At 49.1% G+C, this 12846-nt stretch overlaps 1 protein-coding gene across 7 annotated transcripts in view; it reads right to left on the reverse strand.

Annotated features, from left to right (window-relative positions):
* The window catches only part of SH3PXD2A (SH3 and PX domains 2A), a 127702-nt gene that overhangs the window by 11861 nt on the left and 102995 nt on the right, over nucleotides 1-12846 (reverse strand). For 6 of the 7 annotated variants that reach the window (XM_032952161.2, XM_032952159.2, XM_032952158.2 and 3 more), the window contains 3 exons: nucleotides 11828-11945; nucleotides 10657-10964; nucleotides 8921-8988 (listed from right to left, as the gene is read on the reverse strand). In XM_032952161.2, the coding sequence (XP_032808052.2) occupies nucleotides 8921-8988; nucleotides 10657-10964; nucleotides 11828-11945 (494 nt within the window). The remainder of the gene's footprint in view (nucleotides 1-8920; nucleotides 8989-10656; nucleotides 10965-11827; nucleotides 11946-12846) is intronic. The other variant, XM_032952160.2, reaches the window with a different exon arrangement.

Here is a 12846-nt window from a genome sequence, read left to right on the forward strand (position 1 = left end):
CATAGCCTGCAGCAGACTGCAAGGGGAAAGTGCTCTGAGCTAAACACTTATGAAGGCCGGAACGCCTCACGAGGGGCGGGGGTGCTGTTGTGGCCATGACCACGCTTGGTCGCCTTTGTCTTCCCAGTGCTGATGTTTTCGCAATGCACCGGGTACTTATTTAGGGCTGAGTAGCCCTTGGGGGAGTTCTGATTTTTGCCACTTAAGCCAGTCATTTCCGGGAATGGAACTCAGCTCACCAGGTTTTGTAGGGCAGTGGCGCTCCCTACCACGCCACCCTCCCCCACACATACAAACACAAAGATCCCCCGTATAGTCTCAAACAGACGGCTGCAGCAAGTGCTGTTAGCGAGAACCTATTAAGGCCCCAAATCATACGTAAATACACACACTGGACACATACTTATACATACACAGGCACCATAGCAACACAGCGGTGCTTTTGGCACACGTGCGCACATCACGCACACGCCAGCACTGATGGAAGGCGAACCATAATTTAACCATGCATGGTTACAGACTGTTGAGGCAAACGGTGCTGTTGGCGAGTGCCTATTAAGGTCAGAATGGCGCAAAAGAGAGTGGCAAGTGTACGAGTTCGGTGCCATACCCGACCGGGTGACCTGTGTGCAGTTATTTCGGCATGCAATGATTCATCACCACTGCGCACCCATGTGATTCAATGGATTGTTATGATTCAGGTTTGCGATTTGTATTCAATAATCGATTGTTTTGTCTAATTTTAGTTTTTCCATTATGATTGCACTGCTTTCCGTGAAGTTCTGTGTGGTCCATCGGGCTAAATGTAATATTATTTGAATACATCACGATCAACTCTGAAACACATGATGTGACCCAGGCGTCACGCGCAAAAGAGTCGATGTTGATTGCTGATTCGATGCTTCGTTACGTAGCTAATGGGCACTCATATTAGGCGGAGCTGACTTAGAGGAGCACCTAGGGTAGGAGCAGACTCCAAATGCTACTTGTGACATGCAAGGTTTGGAATCGAACCCCAGACCTTTATTCCTCACTGAATATTTTACAGCTCGCCGGTAAGCGGGAAGTAGGTGGAACCTGACCAGTAGCAACAGACACATCCAAAGGTATAACGGATGTGGTGTGCCGGGTGCGGATGTATTTTCCGGGCAGTCTTCTGGCTGAAATGAATCCTGGCCAGGAACTCGTGTTCGTAGTCGTAATGCAGTGAACTAAACAGCTTGCCACTATGTAAACACACACGCGGAAATGCGCGCACACACAGGCAGGCACAAGCACTCCTGGCTACCTTAATTTACAAGCCTGTCGCTGACTTTTTCTACACCAGGTTAACCAACGTGTAAAAATAACTCCAAGTTACGAGTCGGCGTAATTCACAATCAACTGCCATTGGCTCAGAGTGCCATGGATATTTGTGAAAGTACACAAACTATCATTATTTAGTTTAGTCAGCCTAGTCGCTGGAGTAAAACATGATGCCCGTCCAAAATCGTAGACTACGCATGCGTTTATCTTTTTTTAAGGCCACGTGTTTACTGCAGTTTTGCAATATTTCACCCCTTTCAATTTAGATTTTGTTTAAAAATACTGTGCTGCAACGGTAAAGCTCGCTCCATAAACTCCTGGCCACCTTTGTCTCCCTCAGTGTTGTCACACTACACCAGACGTTCATTCTTAGGAGAGGCCCATACAAGGTACACACATTAAGCCTCACACAAACACAACGATCTCCCTTTAGCCTGAACAGACTTTTGGCGAGAGTGCTGTTAGTGATCACCAATGAATCCCAGCAAGGTACACGAGGGGGTGGGTGGCCAGCATCACGGCCGACCACCTAAGTCTCCCGAGCGGTGATGTTTACACACTGCACCAGGTACTCCTTTGAGGTTGAGTCGACCTATGGGAGGCCCACGACCGGTTCAGATAACCATCACCGGTGTTGGCCGTGAGCAGAAATTGAACTCGGGTCGCTGGGTTCGTAGTGCAGCGTGCTAACCAATGTGCCACCGCTCCTCATAAGACTTACACACACACAACGTTTTTATACACACACACACATAAGTTACCAAGGGGGTGGAGATACCAAAAATAAACCTGCCACTGTACTTGCGAACAGCAATAAGCTGCTAACGTACACAGCACAGAGATAATACGAGAATTGTGAAATATAAATTAAGTCGTGTATGTAACTGTAACACTGTTTACAGAAACAGTCACAAAGTTCTCAAAACAAACCATTTGTAAGATTTATATCAAAGAGGATATATCTTTATATTAGCTCAAAGTTATATACACACTGCGATTGTTGGAACACTGTGTTACTCCACTCCTACAGTCGGCCCTTGTGGCTTCCTCTTTGAACAATAATACCACCACCCTAACGATATCAAAGTCACCACCACCACCATCAGCCCTGATCTAGCCACCAACTGGATGGAGGCCACCCCAACGCCACTGTGATCTCACACCTCCTTGGAATGCCATGATCCATCTACTTGGGCAAATTCCCTTCCTGTGGCTGCCACTCCTTCAACAGTCTCTTCCATCAGGCATCATCTCTCTTAGCTGTGTCCTGACCAAGAGCACTCACTTTTCGTGACAAGTCAGTATGACGTTCATAACTTGTGAACGTTCCCTGATCCACGTATTCCCCTTTCTCTGTCTCTCAGTGCGATCCTTAGCATGCACATCAAAAGTAAAACAGCCACATTTTGTGGCTGAGAAACTTTATTCAATCAAAACCACAATCTCTGTATTCCCCGGACTAAACTCCCTTCGACAGCAGAGAGACAGCAGTGCAGGGAAAATGTTTGTGAAAGAATTTAAAACAGAGTAAGAGTGGAAACGTTATTTGGTACACCGCAAGGCACAAAAACAGAGATAAGAAAGCTAAAGACAAAGTTTATAGCCATAAAAAAAACATCAGAGAAATTCTTTCCAAAAGCAAAAACATGACCAACATTGATCTAAAGCAGAACATCACCTTGAGCGCAAATTTAACCCTTCTCTCCATGCCTCCAACGTTCCGAGGAGTTAGCCGCAGTAAATTTACGAAACCGTAGAGAGCGGTGAGAAACACAACTCCGGGGACACGGAAGCTCGACAATTCGCAACGAAAGTAACTTCACGCCTGTGATAACCTCACGTCTTTTAAGCACAAAACACACACACACGCACACACAACAGAATTAAAGTGCAGAGAAGCTGAGCGGTAAGAATAAGAATACTCTGCACAGGGAGAGGCGAGCGGGCGGCTGTTTGTGCGCTGAACTTCCTTTTGCGCACAACCGCGCGTAGCCGACCGCGCTAATCGGCAGCGTGTGCGCTCGCTCGTCCATTCCCCGTTCCCCGAGAGACGGGTCTCCTCGGCCTCTCGTGCAAAACATTTCCCCGCAACGGGCAGAGAGCGGGAGCTCGCGGCTACTCACGGTGATGGAGGCATAATCGTTCTCGGCGCCTCCGAGACAGGCTCTCCACATCGGCGCAGCTCGACGCAGTCGCGCTATTGTAGTAGCCCGACCGCGAGTCCTTATTTTAGTCCGCCTCCTCGCAACTTGACACCCCTCTGTGACGGCGATAGCCTCTCCGCAACAACGGCGGCGGGCCGGGGAAGGACGCCCAAAAGGAAATATGCCCCCCCCCCCCCCCCGGTTATTTATTTAATTTACTTTCCAAGCCTCGCACAGCGGCGGAGAGCGCCGTTTTGTGCCCGATCGCAGTTGTGCACAGGACGGCGGAAGCCGGGAAAGGAGCGGGGAGCGCGCGTGCGCTTCACTGCGGAGCCGCTATGTAAACAGCCATTTCCTTGTACTGCCTCAATGCAGTGGTTGGGCGGGATTCGAGCCAAGGAATATATCATCATCGTCATCAGGAAGGCTTTAGAGCAAGCCATGGGAAAAAAACGTCCGTCTGGGATACACGGCTCGAGTTACAGCGAAATGACGCCCAGAGAGTGTGTGCTGGGGGGAAAAAGACGTCAAAAAAAACGGCAGTGGGTTTTCACAAACGGTATTAGATGTGTATCTGCTTCAAGAAAAGTCAATTCGACTTCTTGTTTGAATGAGCATCGAAACGGTCGCTCATCACCCGTTTACAGCTCTGAGCCAGTGGTGAAAATTCCATGTTCCTATGGCAGGGGAGAGTCCGTCCTAAGGTCAGCCACTGTTGACTTCCCCACGAAAATTGTGAGAACGTGCGTTCAGTATTTGGCTGCTATACATTTCCACGTTATAAGCCACTTCATTGGGCTATCATTTATGGCCAGGTCACTTCTGAAAAAGAGATAAAAGCTCAGTGGGCTTTACCATTTAAAATAAAAAATAGTTTTGTACTCATTCTATCGAACCTGGAGAAACGGTGGGCTGACTTTAACCCCAAACCAGTCACAATATTCCAACTATGAGCAGCTCACTCAATCACTGAGAGCCCCCTGGCCGGTTATTATATATTCGCTCGAATAAAAACGAGGCAGTTCTAATTTTGCAAAACGTCAAAAACACATGATGTCACGTGGAATTGTCTTACACAGACACAAAAAACCCCCACAGATACTAAACCAGCTGCGAGGAGAACTAGAGTTAAACGCATTCGATAAAAAATGTACACTTTGCAAAAAAGGAGTCAAACTGGTTAAAACGTGAACGCAGCACCCGCTGTAATTGTGAGGCCACATCTGGTTAAAATTAAGTGCGGACGTACGTGCGCGCACACACGCACACACACGCACAACACACGCACACACACGGCGTTTCATGAAACAAAGGGAACCGTGTGTACCAATTGCACAAAATGCCAACACCAGCAGGAACACCTTTGGGGATAAACTGCGTTTTTAATGACAAGGCTGCCAGGCCAAGCTTCATGAAGGCCCAACCAAAACGCACTTAATGCAATGATTGTTCTCAAATCTGGAGTTCACCTGGGTGGCACAAAAGGCAGCTGACAGCAGCACCAAAAAGAGGCAACCAATACAGTCCAATCTTTTGAGCGAGTTATTCTCGGGGCATTTTTTGCGCGTTCAAATCTGTGTGGAGTCACGCATAGAAAAGATGGAGAGGTGTGTGCTCGGATCTAAAGGCTGACAATCAGCAAAGGGGGAACCACGTGGGTTGGAGAACGAGCAGCAAGTTAAAGACATCGTGTTGACGGCTAAGTAAGCCGAGTGGTTCTCGGGCGGCACGCGCCACAACAACGGACGGCGGCCGGTGGTCGAGACGAGTGTTGCGGTGGCAGGCAAAGGAGGGGACACGCGTCACAGAGGACGTCCGATAACGGAGGCGGAGCCATGGAATCAGCTTGTGCTGCAGGAGCTGGCGAGGCAGTTGCATTGTGACATCACTGCGAGATGGCGAACGGTTTTGCAGACACCTTCATCCAGCGGTGGAGAGAACGTCGCTCAGGATGATGAAAATCGGTGGCCAGGAGGGTGTGATGTGTTACTCAACGGATCTGCGTACGATTTTGCCGAGATTGTTGGCGCATAGTAACAAAAGGAGGCTGTATCGGCCGACTGGATAGCCGAGCGATGAGAGCGATTTCCACTCGAGGAAGCAGATCCCACGGGGTCCCCCCAGTGGCTGAAATCCTTCCTCTGGCAAGTAACGATGTGGGGCACGTATGTGGAGAGCGAGAGTACCGTCGTGACGGTTTTAAAGGCTTCTCGGAGTTTATGGGGGTCTGGCAGCAGAGTTAAGGGGCCTAGTGGGCTACCGTTGAGGCCTTGAGGGATGTGAACAACATGAAACAGCCTTTGTTGCCTTATACTGCGGGGCCTTCGAGTAGCTTGAGCTTGCGCGCCGTGAACACACACTGCAAAATGTGGAAATGATGTTACTCTGGTGAGTTGTCCTGGAAAAATAAACATCCAGCCTCAATGGAGTCCTGATCATCATAACCACCACCATCACCACCATCATCATCATCATCATCCGCCATGATTTATCCACTGCTGGATGAATGACGGACTACCCCAAGCCGCCATCATCGTTCACGGTCACACGATGCGACAACCGATGCAGCTCTTGCACAAACTCATCGCGCGATCTCCACAGTGGCCGTCCTCTCGGGCGCGCTCCCTCCTTCGGCTGCCACTCCGTCGTCAATCTCGACCGTCGGACATCGTCCCTTCGAGCGACGTGCACTGCCCAAAACCCACGAGCTCTTCTCGACAGGCAATACGATGCCCCTAATTTCCATTTGTCCTATGACCATGAGGCATAGTCAGCTGAGGGACCGTTGCGTCAAACGTGCGACCTCTTGCCGACAGCGTTTGCATAGACTCCTCTTGCTGCCATGCACTGTTTGTCTTCAAATGATTTGTTGTATCCACGGAACACGGGGGGAGGGGCCACCACGGGGGTGATGCCATTCCTTTGAGAGGAATCGCGGTCCTCACTTCGAATGCCGACCGCCAACTGGAGTGAGCGCAGTTTGTTGGAGTGTGCGCATCAATACGGGGCGACGTGTCACGACGAGGCGACAGCCGTCTTTCTCCTCTAGAGCTAAGCCCTGGATCGCTAGGAGACCGGTCGCAGATGCAACGGTGACGTTTCCGACGAAGTCGAACCATCGAATGCCAAGAGGGCGTCTTTGGCCTCGCGTGTGGAAGGACGGCAGCCGATCAAAATCAGCTTGACACAATGTCCAGGCCTCTGCACAGGACGACAAAACTGGCGAAACAAAGAGGCTATCTACGTATCTATCAAAGTGCGAATGAGGAGAAAAATAAAAATAAACGTATCCTTGCTACGTGAGGGGAAGACGGAGGGGTAACGCTTCACTTTTATGGCTGTTTAGAAGGCCGATGCAGGACATCTTAAGTCGTAGCAACTGCTTGGGAGTTACGGAGGCTGTCCTGTGACGACTGTCTGCTAGATCCTGGAGATAAACATGTACTAAATAGACGACAATAAACTCCACACCTTCGTCAATAACGCTGTGGTCGTAAAAGGAAAAACATATAATCGGAGACGCTTCGAGCCAGAAAGATAAAGTGAATCACCACGCTGTAAAGCACACACTCCAACTCCAATCCACGTATTCACTCTATCTCTCTCTATATATATACGTGCTCTCTATGAAGAAGGGGCATTCTTAGAAACGTTGCTTATTATATACTTCTCTTATTAAGGCCACAGTGTTGTTGATGACTGTGTTGAGTTTTGTGTTGTTACATGTGCTTGTGCGCCACTGCAAACGCAGTATCTCCAATACTTTGCTTTACAAGATAGGCCACTGCACGATGGTATCATGGCCCAGAGATGCCCATTGATAAATTAGGCCACAAATAAGGGGTCTGGCCGTATAGAAAATAAATAACACGTAATTGTTCCTTTGCACCGATGAAGGCCCCTTTGATTTCCTTCTTTTTTTGTTCCAAACTACTGGAACACAGCGAGCATTGCTAACTCGAGTTGCAAGGAAAGAGAAGCAGAGGCAGACGAGTAATGAGACGGACCAACAGTGGTAAAAAGTGACGTTGACCGAAAGGCCGCGAAGGGTGGCTGCAGCAACAAAGCTGGTAGGGGAGAGACAAAGGTGGAGGTGGTTTATAAAGCCCCATTGTCACCCTCGAGCCAATGGAAAGGAAGAGAAGACTGTAACACGATTAAGAGATATACATAACACACAATCATTCCTTCCACCCACGCCTGCCACTTTGTAACCCTCATAATATTTCCAAACAAGGCTGTACTGACGAGCTCAACGTCAAAGTATTTCGTGTAGGTAAAAAAACCTCACCACATGCATCGTTAATAACTACAATCAATTATAATAGCCACATATAACAAGCTAATGTTTCAGGTAATGGGCCTTCTCAAGGGCCCTTGATATTTCTTTCTTACGTACAAAACTACTGATGACTGTGCGGCCGGAAGCTACGATACATCAGTACATACAATAACAGAATACGTATTTGCCACATAAACAATTGAGTAAGTTATACATTTGAAGGGAAATTTAAGGTGGGCATAGTGGGACACATACATGTAATAGAGGTTTTTTTTGGGGTTAGATCGCCTAAATATAAATGTGTCGTTCAACCTGCCACCACCCGACACAGCCAATTAGTAAGGTTTGTCACGTAAGCAGAGCATGCCAATTCATTACTAGTACAGCACACCGGTGTGTTGGAGAACAGATCCACAACATTTACAATCTGAGTACGACGTTTCGCCAGTAATTACAACTATTTACGCGATATAACCCAACGGAAAAAAAAAAAAAAACCTATACAGTATTATGGATAATATTGGTCGCGAAAGCCTTTGTGTTAAACTGATAGTGGGACACGTCTGCAATCCATCGCCTCGGAGGAGAGGGTTTTCGAACCGTGCAGAGATTCGTGAAACTTCCAACGCCAGCTGGGTTTGTGAGGGGGCCAGGATACGACAGCACAGAAAGCAGATTGAATCCATCGGTACGGAGCTCCGAGGGTCATCCTCTCGTAGGTGCGGGTTTTCTCCAGGAAATCTGGTTTCCTCCCACTTGCGAAGTGCTCGCACGTGGAATTGAAAACGAGTCTTACGAATCAGAATCAGAGTATTTATTTATACTGGAGGAATCCAATGAGCTTTCGAGCTCTTTTTCACAGATGTTCAGTAGTTTCACAGACGTCCCAGTAATTTCGCAGATTCGGGGAGGCTTGAATCGACGTTGTTTATGAGCAAATACAATGCAAATAAACGTGCCAATGAATTCCCTTGCATCTAACAAGCTGACAGTGAGACGCACGAAACGGCAACCGTCTCTGGAATACGTTCAGACGCTCCGCCTAATTAGACAACCACACGAACACGTGAAGCGCAAGCAACGCAAGAGACCCAAAACGCAGCGGAGAGTTGCCGTTGTCACGTCGGAATGTTTGCTGCGGAACAAGCATACATGTGCCTCGAGATGAAATGAAAGACAGAGAACGAACCTGCAAGTCTACACTCACCAAACTGGCATCGCGTTTTGGGGAAACGGACTTGTACAGCTCAGGAGAGCCTGAAAACACACACGCGGGGAAAAGACAAAAAATCACACCGGTGAACGCATCGCAGCAGCGGCACAATTTGCTTCAAATCCAACACAAGACAAAGATTCTAGATTTAAAGCTTTCGTGACTGCTAGGATCCATACTCTTTGGTTCTATTGGATAAAGTCAGCGCTGTCCTCCAGACAGTCTCGTCCCTTCACCCGATGAAGGCCGCTTGCGTTGTGGCCGAAACGTCGTGATTTTTGTCATTTTATTTTTTACCTACGTGACTTTACCCAATAGAACCAAAGAGAAAAGACAAAGATTCCCCCCCCCCCCCTCCGTACAGCCTCAACAGACTGTCGGGGAAAGGGCTGTTAGCGAGGCCAGCAAGATACACCAGGGGGTGGGTGGCCAGTGTCGACCTTTTGGAGGGCAGGACCGGTTCATGAAAATTGTCACTGGTGTTGGCCCCGTTAACGTGAACCGAACTCGGGTCGACGGGTTCGTAGCCCGGCCCGCTAACCGCTGCACGACCGCTACCAAGACACACGCAAACACACGCAGGGTAGTGGCGTGATGCGAAACGTCATGACTGCAGCGTTGGCTTTTGCATCCATAAATTTTAAAAAACTAAGATCAGCCAAAAGGGGGGAGGAGGAAAAAAAATAAGAAACAAAGCCAGTTTAAGCAAGCGCCCTGGAGCCGAGTTTTCTGGCAGCGGAGGAACATGTGACCCCCCACAGTGCCGTCATGTGCAGTTCAACTCAAATGCTTGTACAGTGAAGCTCTTCTTATCCGTGTTGATGTGGGAAAGGTTCCTATTATCCGCGCTTATCCGCGTTAATCATTTATACTATCAAGCAGGCGTATGCGGATAATAGAATGACTACGCCACAACTTTCTGGTCACCCACTTTTTTATTTGATCCGTGAAAAACTGCGGATGAAAGGACGGCTGGGAGACCACTTCCTGTGACACCTCACCCACTAATTAGCACCGATAGCAGGAGGAATTGTTGCACAGCTTTTGGGGCACGCCTCATATTATCTTATCCCGCACCTCCGATTAGCAAGGTTGGCCAAGTACGGTGCGAGAGAGGTTCAACATACATACATCTGCTGATATACGCGGGTAAGAGTACAGAAAAACAGGACAGCTGGCAAAACCTAGTAGCAAGGCATAGCACAAGTAAAATAAACTAAACTTTTTTTTATTTCACCAAGGCCCACTAAGCTATGGAGCTCTCTTTCAGAAGTGACCTGACCACAAATGATATTTCAACGAAGTGGCTTATCACGTGGAAATTTATCGCAGAAAAATACTCTAAACGCGTGATGTTGACCCGGAGAAAAACCCACGTGACCACGGGTAGTCGTGCAATGCAACGATCCATATGGCTCCTGCCCAAAAAACTGATTTTTCATTGACCTGAGAATTGAGAGAAGTGAAAACGGTTCTCTCTTGTGTCTCCACGAGCTGAAAAATCGCATCTTTACATGGAAACAGCCCGCATAACCCTCCGTTGTTGTGGGTGACCAGAAAGTTGTACAGTAGGCATCAGGGTCGGGATCGAAACCCACGACATCCTGCATACCAGGCGAGGGAGTTAACATCTCTCCCACCGTGGCACCCCTGCTTGAGCGAGGGGCAAGCCGGCGCAGCAGCAGAGGAGGAGGAGGAGGCGGTAATCTGACCTGTCGCAGGCCTCTGCGGGGCGATTCTTGCTACGGCGGGAGACCCGGGGGCGCGTCTCTCGGTGCCACAGCCCGCCGGCTCGGCGCACTTGGCGGTCGGCTTGGGCGCCGGCGTCGGCTTGGGGCTCCCCTCCTTGGCGGGCGGTGGCTCCTTGCCCGGTGAGGCCTGGCGCCCGGGCAGGTTGCTGACTTCCATCATGGTGCTGATGATCTCCACCGGGTGGAAGGTGGTCTTGCGGCGGGTGGCCGGCTCCTCCGGGACCTTCTGGAGGCACGAGGCCGGCGCCCAGCCCTGCCGGCCCTGGTGTCTGCTCGCGAGAGTTTGGGTGGCGCCAGGTCAGTCGGTCCGTGTGCTCGATGGCTCAGAGCAAGGAGGGGGGTCGGGAAAACCCGCGGCTCCCGAGCCATCTCGTATTCACGGAGCATTGGGGCTCTTGAAATATTTGAGTTTCTTACCGAATACGAAAAAAATGGCTCTTTTCGTTGTTTCGGTTGCTGCCCAAGGGTGGGGGGGGGGGACCAATGGCGTTCCTTCACGTGGGCCGAATAGGGATTTCAAACACCGTGCCTTTGGTGGTCCACGCATTAACGCACACCTACGCACTGCGCAATAACAATGTACGTGAAAAATAATTATGGCTATACCTGCACTGCACTGTTATGCTCTGACCAGCGTGGTGAAGTATAATAAAACAACCCCACTGACTGGCAAGGCAATGGGGAGGCCTTCATCCCTTCAGCCAGCAGTGGATTTTAAAAGGGCTGCACATTATTTGTGTTATAAATTGAAATCCAAACTGAGCTGATCGTCAATAGCACGGTCCACAAAAGACAAAGATCTAAACAAACTGTTGGGACAAGCGCTGTTCGCGAGCACCTATGAAGGCTGGAATGGCACACGAGGGGGTGGGTGGCCAGTACCACACCCGTACACATTTGTCTCCCGAGTGGCGATGTTTACACACCTTAACAGGTATTCATTTGAGGTTACGTCAACACTAGGGGAGGCCCAGGACCGGTTCAAATATTCACCACTGTTGCTGGTCGTGAGCGGGAATCGAACTCAGGTCGCCGGGGTTGGTAGCGCAGTGCGCTAACCACCGCACGACCGCTTGCCGCTGCACACACGTGCACGCACGCACAGACACAGGCGGTGGCTTCACGTCCTCACCTGACGAGCCACCAGCCCTCGGTGTCCTGCTGGAGGACGTCTAGGGTGGCTCCCTTCTCAAAGCTGATCTCATCCTTGTCCTGCGCCGTGTACGACTGCACTGCCAGGCACCGCTCTTCTGCGCGAGTGAACAATCGGAGGAGACGCCAGTGTTAGGGTTGACGAGCCATGCGATGTATCGCAGAAGGGCAATCGTTTCCCTAACCCTCGCTAAAGCTGCCGAAGTGAACGATTTGGGGCTTTTGGCTTTCCATCGGAAGTGATTTACAAACAAAAAAATAACGGCCATCATTGTAGCAATTGTCTTGAATATTTCTTTAAAATCCACGCCCATAAATCCGAATAATGGTATCGTACAAGATATTTAATTATTTGGTTGGAAAACATTTCCGATGCTTTATTATATTCTTCTACCATTCGCCAAATGTCACACGAGCGGGGAACCTAGCCAAGACAAAGGAGAAAAAAAAAAACCCGGAATTGAATATCCGGGCCTTATTTTATCGCCAGTAACTTTGCATCCAAAGGCTGGCGACAGGAAAAGAATTGCGCATGCAGGAAATTCAATGAGGCCTAAACTACAAAAAAACAAAACACTGCATCCTTACCCACGACTTGACAAAACACCACTTAAACAGGGGTGTCACAGCCTTTGTAATCCCTTACGTGCAGTAACTGTTTCTGCATAGCGTTGTTTACTTTATACACCGAGGGGGTCGAGGAAATAAAAGGCTTGACCCCTTTATCAACAACGGAGGGTTATGCGGGTTGTTTCCATGCAAAGATGCGATTTTTCAGCTCGTGAAGACACAAACTTACGACTGTTTTTTTTCTTCAAGAGAGTACCACCGTTTTCATTTCTCTCAATTCTCAGGTCAATGAAAAATCAGTTTTTTTGGGCAGGAGCCATATGGATCGTTGCATTGCAAGACTATTCGAGATGATGATGGCTTGGGGAGGCCTTCGCCCAGTCGCGGATGGATTGTGGCTGATAATTTATGAATGTTTACCTTCATTGT

The sequence above is a fragment of the Petromyzon marinus genome, chromosome 11 (genome assembly GCF_048934315.1).
Source record: "Petromyzon marinus isolate PM22_M1 ecotype Great Lakes invasive population chromosome 11, UKy_Petmar_22M1.pri1.0, whole genome shotgun sequence".
NCBI classification, from domain to species: domain Eukaryota; kingdom Metazoa; phylum Chordata; class Hyperoartia; order Petromyzontiformes; family Petromyzontidae; genus Petromyzon; species Petromyzon marinus.